General features: G+C 38.1%; 1 protein-coding gene across 1 annotated transcript; it reads right to left on the minus strand.

The window, feature by feature from the left end:
- Nucleotides 1-417: 417 nt before the first annotated feature.
- Nucleotides 418-7,441, minus strand: LOC149840692 (putative aldo-keto reductase 2). Its single transcript, XM_090003259.1, has 5 exons — nt 7,199-7,441; nt 6,864-7,061; nt 3,116-3,288; nt 2,928-3,030; nt 418-958 (listed from the first exon to the last, which is right to left on the minus strand). The coding sequence occupies exons 1-5, from the start codon at nt 7,415-7,417 to the stop codon at nt 617-619; spliced, it is 1,035 nt and encodes a 344-aa protein (XP_089859385.1). The 5' UTR covers nt 7,418-7,441; the 3' UTR covers nt 418-616.
- Nucleotides 7,442-19,623: the final 12,182 nt, after the last annotated feature.

The following is a 19,623-nucleotide window of genomic DNA, read 5'->3' on the forward strand; positions in this document are numbered from 1 at the left end:
AGTACCGTATGATAAATAGTTTAAGTCTTTGTATGATAAATAGTTTTAAGTCTTTGGCTTGTATAGGGTCATATAACGGTTGTTGCATTATCTAAACCACAACTGATTTAACAATATTTACACCAGGCATCATTAAATTTCAAACCTTTATTTTTTTCTGATGATGAAGAAACCCTCATCGAGAACTGAGTCTCTTAATGAACCGGCCTCCCTACAGCTAAAACTCTGAATAGATGACAAGGCCACCCAGCCTTACGTGCCCCAACCGTAACAACATCAGACAATGCCCCAGCGGGATTCGATCCTGGGCCTTCAGCTTGACACAGGACCCTGCTGACCACATGGGTAACCACAGCGATGGTAAATTCCCAACCTTTAATAAATTGATAATCTGCAGTTAATACCACCTTAAACTGAGCATAAAAAAGTCAGCATTTTGACACAAAATTAACTAGTTCCAGGCATCAAGACAACTCAGATAACAAAAGCACCAAAAGCAGTCATCCAACAAAGAAAAATACACTGAGTTCATGTTTTACTTTATTAGAGGAAGATTCAATAGACCATTTAGATGAACCAAAGCATAATGGAAAACCATTTCCATCTTGAAATGAAATTACTCGGGTTTCCATGAAGACAAAGCTGGTGTTTCTGATCCCAGAAAAGTAGTTGAAAGCATATCTGGATATCTATCTCCCTTAATGGCATCTGCAGAAGCTATACTTTCAAGCTCAGCCATTTCTTCTGGTGCTAAGGCAACGGATAAAGCGCCAATATTTTGATTGATATTTTCAATTTTGGTGGTTCCAGGTATTGGAGACACATCTTTCCCCTGATGATGAACCCAAGCCAACACAAGCTGAGATGGTGTGCATCCCTTCTTTGTAGCAATTTCATTTACACGCTCAAATAGATGTGCATTGTGTTGCAAATTCTCCGGTTGGAATCTTGGCAAGAACTACAAAGGAAAAGGCAGTTGGTCAAACGACAAAAAATAAATCCATATAGATGTTCACAATTTCTTTTGGTAACACTAAATCCACAAATTGCATGGATTACACAAAGGCCAGGATATTTGCATACAGTATGGAAATATATTAGCACGTTGCAGGTTCCTCATATGATATATTGCTGTCTTCTGAACATATTTTCCCATTTTTTTAAACATGTCAATTTTTTAATAGTATTTAAATAAAATACCTAAGAAAGTTTCCCTTTACTTTCAAGAATAAAAAGTTAAAGAATTATTGGACAAAAATTAGGGCTGCACAGGAGCCGAGCTTAGGCTGGATTGGCTCTGTTCAAACTCAGCTCGAGCTCGAGCCAAGCTTAAACAGCTTTTGTCCAAACTCGGCTCGAGTCGAACTCGGGCTTGGCTCAGCCCGAGCTAAGCATTTTTATTTAAAAAATATGTAAATAAATAGTGACGAGGGTGGGATTCGAACTCCCCACCTCATTCACAAAGGGTTAACGCCTTACCAATCTAGGCAAGACCTTTTGTGCCTATTGTATCAACATAATTTACTAATATACCAATACTGGGCACCTTACATAACTACACAAACCAAGCTTAGTCGGGCTAATCGAGCTCAACCGAGTTTGATTGCCAGATCAAGCTCAGCTCATTTATGTGTACAGAGATTGAGCCCTTGCTCAAGCTCAGCTCATTCATCTACTCGGACGAGTTTGAGCAGAGCTCGAACTAGCTCGGCTAGTGCTAGTTATGCACCCCTAACAAAACTCATATGGATAGTAGAAGGGTATCCATAAATTTGGCATATGTAGATGGCACTAATAAGGCTTTCAAGATTCATATCTGCATGGACAGTTTAGGCCTATGTCACATAGGTGCGGATGTGGATGTGGATGCAGCACTTTGAAAAAACTTGGGTGCGGGGGTGCGGGGAGGGTATATATATATAATTTTTAACAGTCTTAAGTTAACACTACGTGTATGTGTGTGCATTTAAGTATTTATATTTATAATATAGATAAAAATGGACTTGATTAGGGTTAACTCAATCTACTTTTGGATAGAAATGGACCTCAGTGTGGTTGACTTCCCTAACACAAAGGAAGATGTGTCCAAGTGTCGTACCCGCCTGGGTGCGGGTGCAATGCGGGTGCGGTGCCCTGTTAGAAGAGTCTGTGTGACAGGTTTAGGCTGTTCAAGCCCAGTTTCTGTCCTTTATATGAGGAATGAGTTGAGCTTGAAAAAACAAGTTGAAGAAGTTTTGCCCTAGAACTTGAGTTTTAGGAAGTGGGATTTGAATAGTACATGACAGTGGTTAAAAATTCATAGGGGAAGGGGGATGATTTTAGTTTTAAAAGATGTTGATAGTGGCATTTGTAAACAACAAAAGGATGTGCAACACACACAAACAAACAAGTGTACCACTATACGGTATTATGGTACAAAACCACCATATATAAAAATATGGGAAAGTTGTTTTCTACCCTTGTGGGTAAAGAACCCGCTAGTTGGAATTCACAAGGGGAGGTTGTTTTGCCCAAATCTGACCCTTGGATGTATTCAGCATACTCAAAATCGTAGGAATCAACCCTTGATCATATTCTTTTGACATAAAAATACAAATATTTGAGGGTTGAAAATTTGGCATATTGTAGGCTGTTGATTTTCAACCCGCGGAAAAACTGACATACACATCAGAAAAAACATGATCTAAGGGCCGGTTTTAGATCACATCTGGGGGGTCAAACGTAAAAAAAAAATGAAAAATTTAGAGCTTTTCACTAGGGAGTTCCTTACCTACAAGGGTAGCAAACATTATCCTATATATATATATATATATATATATATATATATATATATATATATATATATATATATATATATATATATATATATATATATATATATATATATATAGAGAGAGAGAGAGAGAGAGAGAGAGAGAGAGAGAGACCTTTCTGTAATCACCCTCTACAAAATTATCAACCACTTTGGGTCCTGTTGAAAAGAATCCTCTACCCAGGGGGCTGTATGCAACGATACCTATACCAAGTTCTCTGTGGAGTAAACAAGATTCAAAATTTTATCACTGGATTATGCATTTGTTAGGTGAAAGGAGATCAGTCTTACGCTCTTACTCACCTACAAGTGGGAATGATTTCGTCCTCAACGTCTCTGCTCCACAAAGACCACTCTAACTGCACTGCTGTTATTGGATGAACTGCATGAGCTCTTCTAATCGTTGAAGCAGAGGCCTCAGAAAGTCCTAAATATTTTACTTTTCCCTCTTCTACCAGTTTTTTCATTTCACCAACCTTGGCAAATAAGGGGAAAAAAAAGATGACAATATATTTTTCATGCAACCCATAACTAAAAGCACTTATAAATAATGCCCTTTGTACTAGTCATTTGACACTAGTGAGTAGCAGAAAAGACAAAGTAAAATAAAGCAGCACGACTTATTTTATTTCATTTCATGTTCAGCATATTTATTCTGCAAGGTTCATTAGCAGGAGGTCAATCTAGCCTGACCTATCTCTCAATTGATAGCAATTCCTTTGATATTGTTGAGCAAGGAGGGCCATTCTTCCTCGACTTTCTTGTGATAAATAGTTGTTGTTCTTGCTAAAAGCCTGGGCTTCCACAAACAAGATTTCTTCATTTTTTCCAAGAGAGAAAATAGGTATTCATCCGTACTATCAAGCAGAAATATGTTTTATTGCCTAAACCTAGCCTGCACTTAGAATCTTAGTTGTCTAGACTTATCAGTCACATTTCAAAACTGTTCACTGGTTGGTTATACGTTGATCTCAAAGGCAAATCATGTATTATCTAAGTTTTTGGAAACAAGAAAATCTGTAATGATAGATCCATACTACTCATCTGGCCATCTGGATTCTGAAATCATCTTGTTTTTTTTTTGCTTTATTCATTTGTCTTTGATCGTGTAAAATTTTGAAAATTTCTTAAATGATATAACCAGTGTGGTTTCTCATAATGAAGGTAAACTATAGTTTCTGTAATTAACACGCTAGGTCTGCCAATAAAATTTTGAAAATTACTTAACTGATATAACCAGTGTGGTTTCTCACAATGAAGGTAAACTGTTTAATTCATGTGCTCCTAAATCTAAGTATCAGAACTAAGTTTCTTTATATAGAAATTTTCAGAATTAAACTTTGAGATAGCAATGAAAAATGCGAGAATCCTTTAAGTTTGGTGAAAATATAGTTGGAGAAGATGAACAAAAAAAGATTTTCCAAAACTAAATTAAAAAAATTAAATTCTTGCAGACGAGAAACAGGGATCTTGGATACACAAGAAGTTTGAAAAGAAAAAAAAATCAGATTTGAAATTATAGAGAAAATTCAAGTTCCAACCAAAATACTTCAAAAGAAGATAACATCAGATTTGAGATCTAATGGACATTAGTAAACAAATAAGAAAAATGATAAGGAAAAACAACATTTCTAACCCTGCATTGTAGCACCAAGTGGTTTCTAAAAGATTCTGATGTATGGATCACATCCAAGTCATATACTAACTCTGGCATTCCCTGTTTCAATTAGCAAACTTAAAATGCATGAAACTGTAACATATAGGGCTTCAGCAAACCATATCTGCTTGATTTTGCTATCTAGGGGGAAAGATGTAAAGTAAATAGAGGTTCTCAATTGACCAGAAAGTTTTATGCATTGTATCATCATATTCTTTGCAATCACATAAGATCACTATTCATAAAGTTCTGCACATCTCTGAATATAAGATCAGTTATTACACAGATGACAGAACTAAAACTCAGAATAACCAAGTTAGAGTTTGAAGGTAATGAGCCACAGTTAATTCTAAGTGGTACACTCTGGAGAACTCTTGAATTTTAGGCATAATCCACCTGGATAATCATGAGATTGTTTCTATTTAATGCTTTTGTTTATATTTTTCACAGGATAGTACTTATAAATTTATCACATTGATGTGTTCTTCAAAGGATATCATTTGCGATTTTTTTATCTGAAAGAAAAAGACTGTCAATATCAACAATCAATCCATACTTCTACAAGGTTAGTGATTTGGACACCAAATACTTACAAAACTTTCGAGTCAAATCAAGATCAGAAATACAAAGTATTCAAGTGCAAATGCCAAACAGGAAAAGAATATTTTGCAGTCATGCAGATAAGTTCATTTTGAAAGCATTCAATTATCTGAAAGATCCCCAGTCAAGTCGGTCAATTTTTCGTATGTTTTCTAAACACTAGAAAAATCCCACAGTCCCAATAAATGATGATGACGCTATTTCTTAATAAACAATTAGATGATGGAACCTTGAAGTCTATCCAACATATCAACATTGAACAAATTAAAAGAAAATGATAGATTGTTTAGCCTCAGAACAATGGAGTACTGTCACAAAAGAAGAAATACTTAAGCAATTTGATATACCATATGAAATGTCCCATCTGAAACTCAGAATGAAAATTTGTTAACATTGTAAGATAAAAGCTATACTGTCTAAACAGCACAACTGATATGAAATATTAACACCTGATATCTCACATGCATGCGTCCATTTTCTGTGCAAGTTCTAACTGCGACGGATTGAATTCCATCTAAAAGAAACTCCAGGATAAAACTCATGTGCAAGTAAAAGCTTGACTGCTGTGACTTTTATCAAATCAAACATCAAGAGAAACATACGCCATACATATTCTAGAGAAAAAGCTCCTGTAGAGGCACTTTGTGAAAATTATTGTAGGAATTTAATGCAGATTACGCAGGTATCTCCAGGTTTGAATCTTCATATATGTTCTAGTTTTCTGATCAGAAAAGAGACCACTCAGATACGACACTGGCTTAAGACAAACATTGGCATTATTAATGCAAAGAATCCCTCATTTAAACTGAAAGATGCAGTTAGTGGGAAAGGACCAAGAATTTGGATTCTAGATCAGGCTCTTGCCTGCCTTCATATATTTCTATTATTCATTGCTTGAATACATATCTGAAGTCCTTAGGTCAGGGGACAGTTCATGTGACCCACTGTGTCACTGTCGGAATATCATTCTTGGGCTATCCTCGGCAAGGCATCTCAGGATACCCTTCTTCCCAGAATCTATGTTGGGGGATCTAAAATGATAAAAAGAAAATCAGAAACTAAATAAACCTAATAAGTTTATGCTAAAAATTGTGATAATCAATGATAAAATGACTGATGGCATAAATAAAACCATGATAAGATGAAAAAGCTGATAGAATGAATATGCCACCTTTTTTGGGTTTATTTCCTTTTGGTTAAAATATCATAGAAAACCATAATAGATTTAACATATTGCCGCTATTCACACTCACGCATGTGCACAAACATGTAAAGTGGCTATGTATGTAGTAAATATAATGAAATGATCCATAGCTTGCAAAACGTATAAAAAGAACATTTTATAGTATCTGAGAAGTTTGCAATCTTGATGCCCATAGTTGTGGAACCACATCAGCTTAAAGTTCGCCAGCAGAAAGAATTGGGTGTTTGCAAAGCATCAAGTTTATAACGATACCGGAGTATTGCAGCACACATAAACCAGACACCTTCCTCTTCATAAGCATCACTTTTCACTTTTTATTGAAAATCACACCACAAAAGAATTGCTTCATACGACCTTGCGTTATCAATCACCAGAAATTGTTCGCATAGCAGGCGCTCTTTAAAGAGCAACCAATCCCTACCACCGTATTCATAAAAGTACATCACTTAAAACTTTTTTACCGTGATTAAAACTAGCAACACAAATAACTACGATTTCTCATGTTAGTAGACAACCACAAAAGAAGTATCAACAATCACCAGCTTATTGAATATACAGAGACAGAAAGATAACGGGAAAGATGAACATACTGTAACTTCAATAGGGACGCGGGTATCAACGCGATGCTGGTAATAGAGGTCGATGCAATCGACATCCAATCTCTTCAAAGACGCCTCGCAAGAAGCCCGAACGTACTGAGGATCCCCGCGAAACTCCACCTTTCCATCTACAAAGCTGATCCCAAACTTGGTAGCCAACTGGACCTTGTCCCTCAGACCCTTGATTGCCTGAAACACCACCACCACCCTCAATTATCACAACTACCAACATCGAATCCAATACCCATGTTCCTAAATTGGCAAAACAAAAAGATACCCATAACAACCACCACCATCATCATTTTAGAGAGAGAGAGAAAGGTGACCTTGCCCACTAAGACCTCGTTGGTGAAGGGGCCGTAGACGTCAGAGGTATCGAGGAAGGTAACACCACAGTCGATGGCATGCCTTACCAAGTGAATCATGTCTTCCTCAGGCTTTGGAGGCCCATAGAGCGCCGACATGCCCATGCATCCCAACCCCTGCTGCGACACGACCAACCCTTGACTTCCTAGCTTGATCCTCTCTACTACCCTCGTTGCCATTGTTGTTGCTCTCTCTCTCTCTCCCTCCCCCTCTCTCTCTCAACACCACTGCAAGTCTGCAACCGCTAGCACTGAAGCAGCTGACTGACGTGGGGTGTTTACAATCATCAACTTATAAATAGAGAAATGCTATGCCTACCCCTTGGTGATATTGAAAATTACAGTGGTGATTTTTCCAATATTCATCCCACATTATGTGATACCGAGAATGGGAAGCACCTTTGGGCTCCCTCAAGGTCATCTCCGTACCACCAGGCCCGCTTGGAGGCATGGAGATGCACTTCGTACAGGGATATGGGGCCGGATATTGAAAAATCAGCTTATCGACAAAATGAACTGCATCAATGTCTTGACGCCATCTAGAAGTGTTCTATCGGTAAAACTGGAGTACCATCTCTCTTTCTCTGTGTTTTTTTCGTCTTCTTTGGCGGATACCAGCTGTTGCCTCTTCTTACCATTTTCTTGTTTACCACAGTAAGTCTTTCTCCTTATAATTTATCAAAAACTCTCTCTCTCTCTCTCTCTCTCTCTCTCTCTATATATATATATATATATATATATATATATATATACAAACTGCTACCACTTTCAGTTTTTCCTTTGGGATAGTTTGTTTCATTTCCGTCAATGAGAAGCATCCCATGATGGAAGGTCTTCCCATCAATAAGAAAAGACTATGGTAAAGGTCAACTCATGTGTGAAAAAATGCATATGTATGATTCATTCGGTGGGAAAAGGGGTGTAGAGAGGGAACCCTGGTAATCTCACCTACCGTTTACAACCACAAACCCGTTTATGGTTGTAAATGGAAGAATAACCAACAAGATGATAAACTTCTTTTTACTCTCTTGACCGAGAGGATTGAGTATTTTATTTATAAATATAATAGTGTTTACAATGTTTAAAATACATAGTGCTAGAATATCGACTTACCCAGTTAGATATGATAACAAAATAACTAAATGATAGCAATTATCGTTTTTGGTAACTCTATAAAAAACGATAATATTCACGATACTCCTGATCGAATTTGAATTCTTTGAACTTCATTTGATTTATCTTTCTTAACTTCATTTGAGTTATCCAAAACGTGGTTGGCGCATTTGGTTTTTGAGAAATCATTATCATTAAGAGATATAATTGTATGAACATTATCCTTATCATGCCCCTGCGAGCTCAACGTGGAGTCGACTACGTTGAGCTTGTTACGAATGAAAACAAACCTTAAAAATGAAAGAGGTTTAGTTAGACCGTCAGCCAATTGGTCAGAGGTGGTGATAAACTGAACTTGAAGATGACCTTTTTGCGCATGATCCATAATAAAATGAAAATCGATTTTTACATGTTTGGTCTAAGCATGAAAAATCGGATTCGCAGTGAGATATAAAGCCCCAATATTATTACACCAAAGAGTAGGCGACGAAGGAAGAACGAAGCCAAGCTCGGTTAGAAGGGATGATTGCCAAAGAAGATCAGATACAGCACAAGCGAGAGACTTGTATTCGGCTTCAGTGCTGGATCAAGTTACAATTCGTTGCTTGCGAGAAGACCAAGAAACCAAATTAGAGCCTAAAAAAATAGCAAAACCACTAGTAGACTTCTGATAATCAAGACTGTCAGCCCAATCAGCATCAGAGAAGGTGCTGAGCTGAAGAGAGGAGGATTGTGCAAAGAACAAACCATGTTGAATGGTATCCTTAAGATAGCAGAGGATGTGTTTGACAATAGACTAGTGGGTAACCATGGGCTGATGCATGAACAAACAAACCTTGTTGACCGCAAAAGCAATGTCAGGTCGTGTGATTATGAGATATTGTAGACCGCCTATGATATTCCGATATAAAGTAGAGTCATGAAAGAGAGGAGCATCATCATTAGATAATCGGGTAGTAGAGCTCAAAGAAGTAGAAATCGGCTTCGTATCAGCCATAGAGGCACGATGAAGTAGCGTAAGAACATATGTGTGCTGACCAAGAAAAAGACCTGAGGAGGCATAATGAACTTCAATACCCAAAAAATAATTTAAGTGTTCGAGATCTTTGATGGAAAAGGCAAGACTGAGTCGTTGAATCAATGCTTAATGGCAACGATGGAATTGTCGATGATGATGATATCATCAACATAAACCAGTAAATAAATAACCAGACCGCTATCTTGAAAAATAAATAACGAAGCATCAGAAAGAGATATATGAAATTTGTGGGACTGAAGATAAGAGCTAAGGCGCTGGTACTAGGCACGCAGAGCCTGCTTGAGGCCGTACAAGACCCGATCCAACTTGCATACATGTTGAGGGTAAGAGAGTCTACAAAACCTGGAGCTTGTGCCATATAAACATCTTCATAAAGTAAACCGTTTAAGAAGGCATTATTAAAATCCAATTGATGAATGACCAATCTGATGAAACCGCAAGAGCAAGAACAATATGGATGGTAGTGGATTTTATAACTGGACTAAAAGTAATGCAGAGCATCCTGAAGATCCGAGCTTTGAAGATGAATTGGATCCAAATCCAATTCTCAAGATCCGATCCAAGATGTGATCCATAGCAGATCCAATCGAGCAGAACCATCTGGGTCCAATTGGATTTCTGCATACCCATATTCATTTTTAATATCGGGCTGTAATATCTGAGATATTTTGTATCTGTCTCAGAGATTATAATTTTATGTTTTGATTCCATTTTGTCATGTTACGGAATCGCATTAACTTTGTTTTTGTTTTTATTTTTTTATTTTTTTATTTTTTTAGGAGCCAGATTCTACGGATCTGGATAGTTTTGGTGCCCTGTAGGATTCTTTTGTGGCACTAGAGGATGTTTGGGGAGCGCGGGTAGTTTTTTATTTTTCGTAATTGTATTTTTCTAATGCATTTTTGTGCAGGATCCATTTCGCAGCATATTTGGATCTGGATCAAGATCTGTTGCCAAGACACTACAAGAAAATCATGGATTTACGACGGACGATATCCATCGCTAATCTATCTCTAAATTATTAGCGATGGATTGGTGATGGATTAGTGATGGATAGCGTCCATCGCAAATTTGTGGTCGCTAATTAGTGACAAAACTTATCTGTCGTTACTTCCGTCACTAATTTACGACAGACTAGCGACGGACATGATCTGTCGCTAGTCCGTCGATAAATAAGCAACACAGATTTTGCTTTGTGACGGACATTATCCGTCGCTACTCTATCGCTAAATTTAAAAAAAAAAACAAAAAAAAATTTGCTCCCTGTCGGACGGTATTCCGACAGCAATAAGCCAGACTTGTACCACACCCGACAGGCATTACTCAGGGTCTTAGACCCGAGCGGATCGGCCCGCCACTGCGGGGTCTTATGCACAGAACCAGCGTGCTCTTCGGCGTCGGCATCCTCTGATATCAGCCTTGCCGTCCTCCGTGAAACTTTTGTCCAGCGGCCGCTCTGCCTCGTTGTCGTTCTTCGATATCAGCCCTTCCGCTTTTCTGCTTCCATTTTCCCTGCCACTTGGCCAGGGATGCCTTGATATGCTTCGCCGACGACGATCGAAGAAATGGCCACCGGAAGAACCTCTGCAGCGTCAATGACCTCGTCGGCGATGGCGTCAACCCGGCCGCAGCGAACTGCTTTGCGCCCTCCACGAAGAAGTTGTTCAAACTTCGTTGCCCTCCACAAAGAAGTCGGTTTAAATCGAGCGATGGAGAGGTCGGTTTAAATTTTGAACGGGGAAAGAGGGAAAATTTTGCACTCTAGATGGGTCGGTTTAAATAAAAAATTAGCGACGAATTTAGCGAATGAATTTTTTCGTTCCTAATCCGTCGCTAAAATGTTTTTCCTATATTGAGAATTAGCGACAAAAAACTGTCGCCGCTAATCCGTCGCTATTTAGCGGCGGATTAGCAGTGAAATTTTTTTCTGTCGCTAATTTCACAAATCATACGAATGTTAGCGACGGATAGTTTTCTGTAGCTAATCTATCGCAAATTTGCGACGGAAAAAATCCGTCGGTAATTAACATTTTTCTTGTAGTGAGAGGCCCTAGTTGGCGCCACTTGGAATGGATCAATTTGGACTTTATTTTCAAATTCCAGACTTGACTAGTCCAAGTCAATATAGTTGTTGATCACTTAATGTCCTTGGCCAAAAGTAGCCCAAGTCAAACTCATTTTTTGGAGCAAAGCTTGGGAAGGCCATACCATCTTTATGGTGGCTCTTCCCCAAGCTCCAAGGCCTTTATGAAGTGTAGGTCGACCAAGATGGAGAGGGGGTTTCTGATTTTTTTTTAAAAATTGATCTTTGTATGTGGCTGAAAAATCGGTGGAGAGAAAATTATTTGAGTGTAGAAGAAATTGTTTCTTCTTGGGTGTAAAGGTGGTCTTGTCTAGACCGACCGTGTCGGTTGAGCAACATTCTTAGTTTGTGTTGGCTGCTGGTTTGTGTTGTGATTCGAGAGACTTTTTCACAGTGTCGGCTGCCTCCGAGCGACATCTATTGCTACCTTCATCTGGATATCGTATTCACTGGTTCATTTGAGTTCATTGTGTTGTTATCTTTATCATATGTGTTTTGTTTCTTTCATTGTATATTGCTTGTAAGTTATAACAAGTTATTTATTGATTTTGAGTGCATGTTTAGAGGTTTTTATGTTTCAAATTGACTGTGCTACTCAAAATATTTTTTGTATTATCGTGAAAGTTCGAAATTTGTTTTCTGCTAAGAAATGAGATTTTCTGTTATGAGTTGTTAGGGACAACTCTGAAGAAACAAACGTATCAGCCTTGATACTAGTCGATTTCTGGCGTTCTTTAGCTTCCCAGAAAGCTAAGATGATTATACACAACTTTGTAGTTGAGGCCATTGCATGAATCGGCCTTATGTATCTCTGAAAAGTACTGACAAAGTTCTGGACTAACAGGAATCCACTGTCACCTGTTTGGTTCAGAACACACTTGGTGGTGTTCTATATTTTTCAATTATCTTGAGATTCCCTGCATAAAAATCAATTTGTTTAATTATGTGAAAAGATAGAATATAGATCTAAAACTTTTGTGTTTAGAGTTATAGTTGAATCTTCGTTTAGGTGTCTCAAAAATATCAGTCTTTTACTGTTGTTGAATAGTTAGAAATTTAATTCATTTGATAATATCTCATACCATTTTCAGAATTCAAAAATTTATAGAAATGCATAGAAAACTTAGAAAAATCCAAATCTTAGTTTATTGAAAGGGTCTGGATCTGATCTACGTTTTCTCAGTTGGTGGTTTCTACAAAATCTATCATCTGAGGGATCGAAAACCCTTTCGAACAGACTATCCATGGAGTTCAAAAGTCTGTCATAAACTTGTTTGTCTGTCTGTCTCAGTCTCGAGTCTGTGGAACGGACATCGCTGATCTGAATCCAGTGATTTCAGATTTGTTGGAAAGATGTGTGAGTCATGCACACCTTTCCTTTAAACCGCCTCTATCGAAACAGAGCGCACAGGTCCCAAAAACCTTATTTTCTTGAGTCTTATTTAGACTCATCTTTGTAAAAACTTTCGCGCGTGTTATGATCTGTTTGGATCTTGGATCATGGATCAGTGTTCACCGAGTCCACATCAAAAAGTCTCAAAAAATTTGATGCCTTCCTCTTTATGAAAACCTTTAGCAATGAGACGTACCTTATAGTGAGCCATCAACATGTCGTTTAATTCGAAAAACCCATTTGGAGCCAATAATATTATAATGAGGGCAAGAAGGAATGAGGTGTCAAGTATGATTAAGTTAGAGAGCGTTAAACTCATAGAATGATTGTGCGCCACTTGGAGTCAAGGTTATCTTATTTAAATGAAGTAGGTTCAGGTGTGAGTAAAATAGAGCTAAAACAGGCAAAGGAGAGTGGATAGCAGGTAGTGGTTAACGCACGGGGTTTGAGAGAGTTGGTCATAGAGCAAGTGATCATGGGGTGGGTATGGTCAGACGGGTGACTAATGATAGAGTCAAAAAGAGGAGACGAAGAGAGCAATGGCAAAGAAGAGGTGGGTGGGTCAGTAACGAGACACCAAGCCATCAGCATGTCGTTTAATCTGAAAAACCTATTTGGAGCCAATAACATTATAATGAGGGCGAGAAGGAACGAGGTGCCAAGTATGATTAAGTTGAAGCGTGCTAAACTCATCTTGTATGGTCATGCGCCACTTGGGGTCAAGGTCAGCCTATTTGAATAAAGTAGGTTCACGTGTGAGTAAAACAGAGCTAAAACATGCAAGGGAGAGTGGATAGCGGGTAGTGGTGAGCGCACGGGGTTTAAGAGAGTTGGTCATAGAGTGAGTGATCATGGGGTGGGTATGGTCAGACGGGTGACTAATGATAGAATTAGGAAGAGGAGACGAAGAGGGCAATGAAGAAGGAGTAGTCAAATCAGGAGAGAGAGGGATATCAAGAGAGACCATCAAAATAGGAAGAAGTGTATGAGGAGGATCAAGACGGGGTAGGACGACGAACTGAGAGAGACCATATTAAAAAAGATTAGGTAAGGGAGGACGAGCAGAGGGAGAGATGGGCTTAAAGATAGATTCATCAAAGTAAACATGGCGAGAGATATATGTGCGGTTTTGAGAGGGATTAAATCAAAGATAGCTCTTATGGCGAGAGGCATAGCCAAGAAAAGTACAGGGAGTAGTTTTGAGCTAAAATTTAGAGGTATGATAGGGGGTTAAAAGCAGGTAGCAACAAGCACCAAAGACACAAAAATGGTGATAGTCGGTCGGTTTGTGAAAGAAAAGCTCATACGGGGTCTTACAATTTAACAATAAGGTTAGAAGACGGTTGATAGTGTAAACGGTTGTGCGAAAGGCATCGACCCAGAAGGAATAAGACAGAGAGGAAGTATGTAACAGGCTAAGCCTGGTTTCAATGAGCCCATTTTGTTCTGGGGTATGCGGGCACAAAAAATTGATGAAGTATGTCGTGATCCCGTATAAAATTTTCAAACTCACGACTGATAAATTCACCTCCATTATCAGTTTGAAAGGCATGAATGGGAAATTGAAGTTACTTTTTAATGACATGCTTGAAAGACTTAAAACACTCAAACACTTGAGACTTAGCATGCAAGGGAAAAATGCATGAAAAATGAGAAAAATCATCCACTGAGGAGATAAAAATAAAATCTTTCGCAAGAAAAAACTATAGCAAGTCCTCAGACATCAACGTGGAGAAGTTCAAGTGGTGATGATGTAGAAGAAAATAAGTGACCAAAAGGAAGTTTGTGAGCTTTGCCAACAAAACAACTCTCACACACTTTTATTTGGTTGTTTTTATTAACAGAGATAGCATTACTAGAGTTTAAGTAAGAAACGATCTTCTTATTTTCATGGTTAAGACATTGGTGCCATATATCAAAATATGCAACTTTGCCTGCATAAGCCACCACTTGCATATGATCATCAGATTTGATTGGATAGAGTTTTGCCCAGAATTTTGGTCCTCTGAGATGAATCTTGCCTGTCTGACAGCCCTTGATAAGGAATTCAAAGGGAATGAATTAAAAAATGCAATCATTATCTTCAGTAAATTGGCTCACAAATAAAAGGTTCTTCAAAATATCAGGAACATGAAGAACATTTTTTAAATCAAAGGAAGAGACATGAGATTTCAGAATGAGATTACCAGTGTGGGGAGATGGGAAGCATCTTACCATTGGCAACCATGGATTACAACCCTCATGATATTGTGATTTGTTGCAAAATTATTGGTCATCCATAGTTAGATCATTCATAGCACCAATGTCAAGGTACCAATAGTCATCAGTGGATTGCTGAAGGGACATGGCAGAGAAGGCTTTAAGGATATCCCAGCAAGTTTTGGCAATATGATTGTTTTCCACAATATTAACAGGTGACTAGCCCACAACCACCTTGATTTTGGGCAATTGGGTTGCCATTAGACGAGTTTGGAGAGGAATTTCTCCCTTGGCCTCTGCCATAACCTCGATAAAAATTGTGGCCGCAACCGTGATCCATGAAGGCAGTGAAGGCAGTTTGCTGGGGTTCATGCATTTCAGGAAGCTTGGCATGAATCATAAGCACACGTTTTTCCTGATTAAGAAGCAGATCATATAGATCTGTAAAGGTATACAGGGCCAGATTGGTGGTGATAGAGGTCACAAAACTTTCATACTCGAGAGAAAGACTATTCAAGGTTATTTAAACTAGTTCTTCATCGTCTATGGGGTGATTGGTGACGGCAAGAGAATTGGCTAGAAATTTTATGCGGTCTAGATATGACAACATATCCAATCTTTTTTTCTTAATGAAAGTCGAGTCTTTCTTCAGAATCATGAGTCTCAAAGGAGATTGAGATCCATATGCTTTTTCCAGGACAAGTCAGGCTTCATGAGTTATTTTTGTTATCATGATTTGACCGAGAACAATTTTAGAAATAGTAGCTTTGATCCAGCTGATTAGAATAAATCCAAATAGGATAATTTGGATTCTCTATTTTACATTTGTCTATTGCAGCAATGAAGAGATCTGATTGAGATGAAGAGTCATCGACGAACTTGAGGAGATCCTAGTTGATCTTGACTGATTCGAGCTGAGATCTCCACCGTAAGTAGTTATCTTGATTTAGTTTTATCGAGACAAGGTTGGCGATAGTATTCCACTGGGTCATAGGAGAGGAAAGTGATGACGAGGAAGCTATTGAATATTTGTTTGAGCTTGATAAATCTGATACCATGAAAGAATAACAAACAAGATGATAAACTCGATTTTCACTCTCTTGTTCATCGAAAGGATCAAGTATTCTATTTATAAGCATAACAGTGTTTACAATGTTTAGAATACACAGTTATAGAATATTGACTTACATGATTAGATATTATAACAAAATAACTAACCAAATGATAGCAATTATCTTTTTGATAACTCTATAAAAAATGATAATATCATATACACAGTTGACTCACGGACTTCTTTGAACTTCATTTGATTTATCTTTATTAACTTCATTTGAGTTATCCAATATGCATTTGGTTTATGAGAAACCATTATCATTGAGAGATGTAACCGTGTGATCATTGTCCTTATCAATAAACATTAGGTAATATTGCTAATCACACCCAGTGTGTTTGACAGGATGGATGTATGAATTTAAATAAAAAAGGTGCGGTCAATTTGAAAAGAAACTCATGATATTATCGGTTTCACAGAAAAATAAAGTTTGCATGTTTGTTTCACCTGAATACAAAAATGAAAGGTTTCATTAGAAACTATTATTTTCATGTGTATGAATGGTGTTTGACGGTAAAACTCTCCCACTGTCTCAACCATTGTCTCTTCCTTCTTTCCTAATTACGGTTTACCAAGGTGAAACTCTCTCCTATTTACAGTTTACTATAGTAAAATCTCTCTCTTGGCAATTACATGAGTGCTTTGATTCATGCTGGACCCGTTCAAATTTTGAGTTAGATTTGGGACAAAGTTGGACCCGAACTTTGGACCCAGTCTAGAATTGGAACACTTTTTAGACTTTGATTGGAAACCCAATTAGTTGAATATTCAGACCCAACTGTCCAATTTTCAATGAATGTTTGGGCTCAAGATGGAGCAACATGAAAGCCTATGTTAGGATCCATCTTCAAACCCATTTCTAGACCTCAGGTCAGTCCTAAATTTGAGCTCATGTTTTATCTATCAGTTTCTATATTGGTATAAAATAAAGATCCAAATAATGTGTAGGTTGTTTTATGGATCGACCCAAGAGAGGGAGAGATTAATTCGTTTACTGTTAAACAGCAAAAAGAGGCAAGGGTTAGTATTCCTGTTTACCACAGTAAAAATCTTTTTTCAACTCTCATAGAAAAAGAAAGTTTTGCTTAAGATAGTTTTTTATACGAGAAGTTTTTCAAAAAAAAAAAGTTTTTCACTTGTTTGTCTAGCATGAGAAAAAACAGAGTTGAAAAATATGAAAAAATGAGAGAAAGGAGGGTGGTGATGACAGTGGTAGGTAGTGGTGAGATGGATGGTGGTGGTGGTGAGATGGGTGGTGAGGAGGGCAAAAATAAATTTTCTCTTGGTAGGAAACATTCCTCCACCCTCTCCTGGAGGAAGGTTTCCTATAAAAAGAAAGGTCAAAAAAACTAGTAAGGATTTTTTTATTTTGTATCACTTTTTTTCCCATCTTTTAGCTTCCATGCACCTTATATAATTTATCAAAAATCTCTGTTAATCACGGTCTCTTCCTTCCTCTTTCTGATTTACCACAGTGAATCTCTCTCTCTCTCTCTCTCTCTCAATCAGTGTCTCTTTCTCTTTCTTATTTAAGGTTTACCACAGTGAATCTCTCTCAAGTGTTGCCTTTTCTGTCCTTTTTTCCTATTTACAGTTTAGCGTAGTAAAATCTAAAAACTCTCTTAAATTAAATTTCAACTTCTTGTTTCATGAAAAAATAGTCATCCTCATGCACAAATCAAGAATAAGAATGGCTCTAGACCCAAGGGGTTTGGCTCAGTAGGATGGAGCTTATACTGTTTTTGACTGACAGTCTAGGTTCAAATCCCATGAGTATCATCTCCACTGCTTAAGCCGAACCTTGGCGACTCTCTGGGGTCAAGGTGTAAGCCCTCAGAGTTTTTAGACCGTAAGTACGGCAGATCAAGCCAGCACAGCTAAGTCTCTGTGCCCGAGGCGGTTGATCTCCGAGTAAAAAAAGAAAGAATGGCTCTGAAAAAAATAATTTCAATCAAAGACACCTCTATAAATGTGATTGAATCATTTCAATTAAAAATAATGTAAATGTTGGTTGCTTAAACAGTAACATCCCATATGAATCCAGATGGCTTCAGTAAATATCCCACCGAGGTGGTATCCCTGTCCCATGTGGTAAGTAAGCGAGGTCCTGTGCGAATCCCTGTCACAGGAGGCTTAAGAGATACGTGGTAGCGGTCTGCCTAGCCCCTACCAAGACCAATATAATGTGAGATGACAGGACGTGATGTGACATCACATCACAAGACTTTAATTCTCTTGCCTGCAGGCATGCAGCAATGAAGCAGTTGATGCTCGTGGCAGTCCCAAAAAAGACACGGATGGGGATGCCCAATGATCGAAAAGAGACCATCTCTCCTCTTTTTTTTTTTGGATAATTCAAGGAAAAAACCCTTCTACCACAGACCCTTGGCTGGCTTTAAAACCCTTAAGGTCTTCTCAGCCTACCTTATAGCGCATTCAGCTTCGACCTTGCTGCAAAGGATGCTACCTGAGTTTTGAACTTGTGGCATTCCATCAACTTGGTTACATTTACAAATCGCTCCTACCAGATGAGGAGAGGCTCTCTTTCTTACGAAAAGGGGACAAAAGTCCAATGCGACTAGCTCTCTGATTCCATGGTGGTACCCTGGTGAACAGGCCAGTTATCCAATGGGCTCTTTGTACCCAGCCTGACTTGGGAGTTGGGATGGGCTGGAGCCCTCTCTTGAGGAATCCGCCTGAATTGTGTCGAAGCCAAGCCCAACCCAATATCTTATCAGTTTAGGTTTGAACTTGGATCTTAGCACGAGTTAGGCTCTTATTGTTGTTGAGAAAAAAAAAAGTTTTGAAATAAAAAATGAGGTAGTTGTGCATAGCTCAGAAAGTAAATGTGAGGAGCCTGAAAAAGTAAATATTTCATATGGCTCAGCTAGATTAGTAAATATGATGTGAGATCACTGACCGGTGCTCAGACTGATTGGTAGGAGCTGTCAGTGTAGGTTACAGACTCAAAACCCCAATGGTACGTTGAATAACTGGTACGTTTATACCCCAACTTGCCTTTAAATGACCCTCAACGAAAAAAACACAATGACAGTGGGTTATGTCATATAAATATCTTTATAAAGTAAGCTATTTAAGAAAGATATTATTAAAATCTAATTAAATAAAACCGCAAGAACAAAAACAAGACAATACAGATGAAAGTGATTTCTTAACTGGACTAAAAATCTTGAAAAAAAACAATACCTTACTCTTGATGAAAATCTTAAAAATGAAACAATCTTTGCAGCACGCCATCGAGCCATAGTTTTTAATCCGAGAAACTCATTTGAAGCTAATAATAGTATAACTAGAGCGAGAAAGAATGAGGTGCCAAGTATGATTAAGTTAGAATATGTTAAACTCATATTGCATGGGTCACTTAGAGTCAAGGTTACTCTATTCAAACGAAGTAAAGTTGAGTGTGAGTAAAACAGAGCAAGGAAGA

Source organism: Nuphar pumila, chromosome 4 (assembly GCF_984573655.1).
Source record: "Nuphar pumila chromosome 4, dmNupPumi1.hap1.1, whole genome shotgun sequence".
Lineage (NCBI taxonomy): Eukaryota > Viridiplantae > Streptophyta > Magnoliopsida > Nymphaeales > Nymphaeaceae > Nuphar > Nuphar pumila.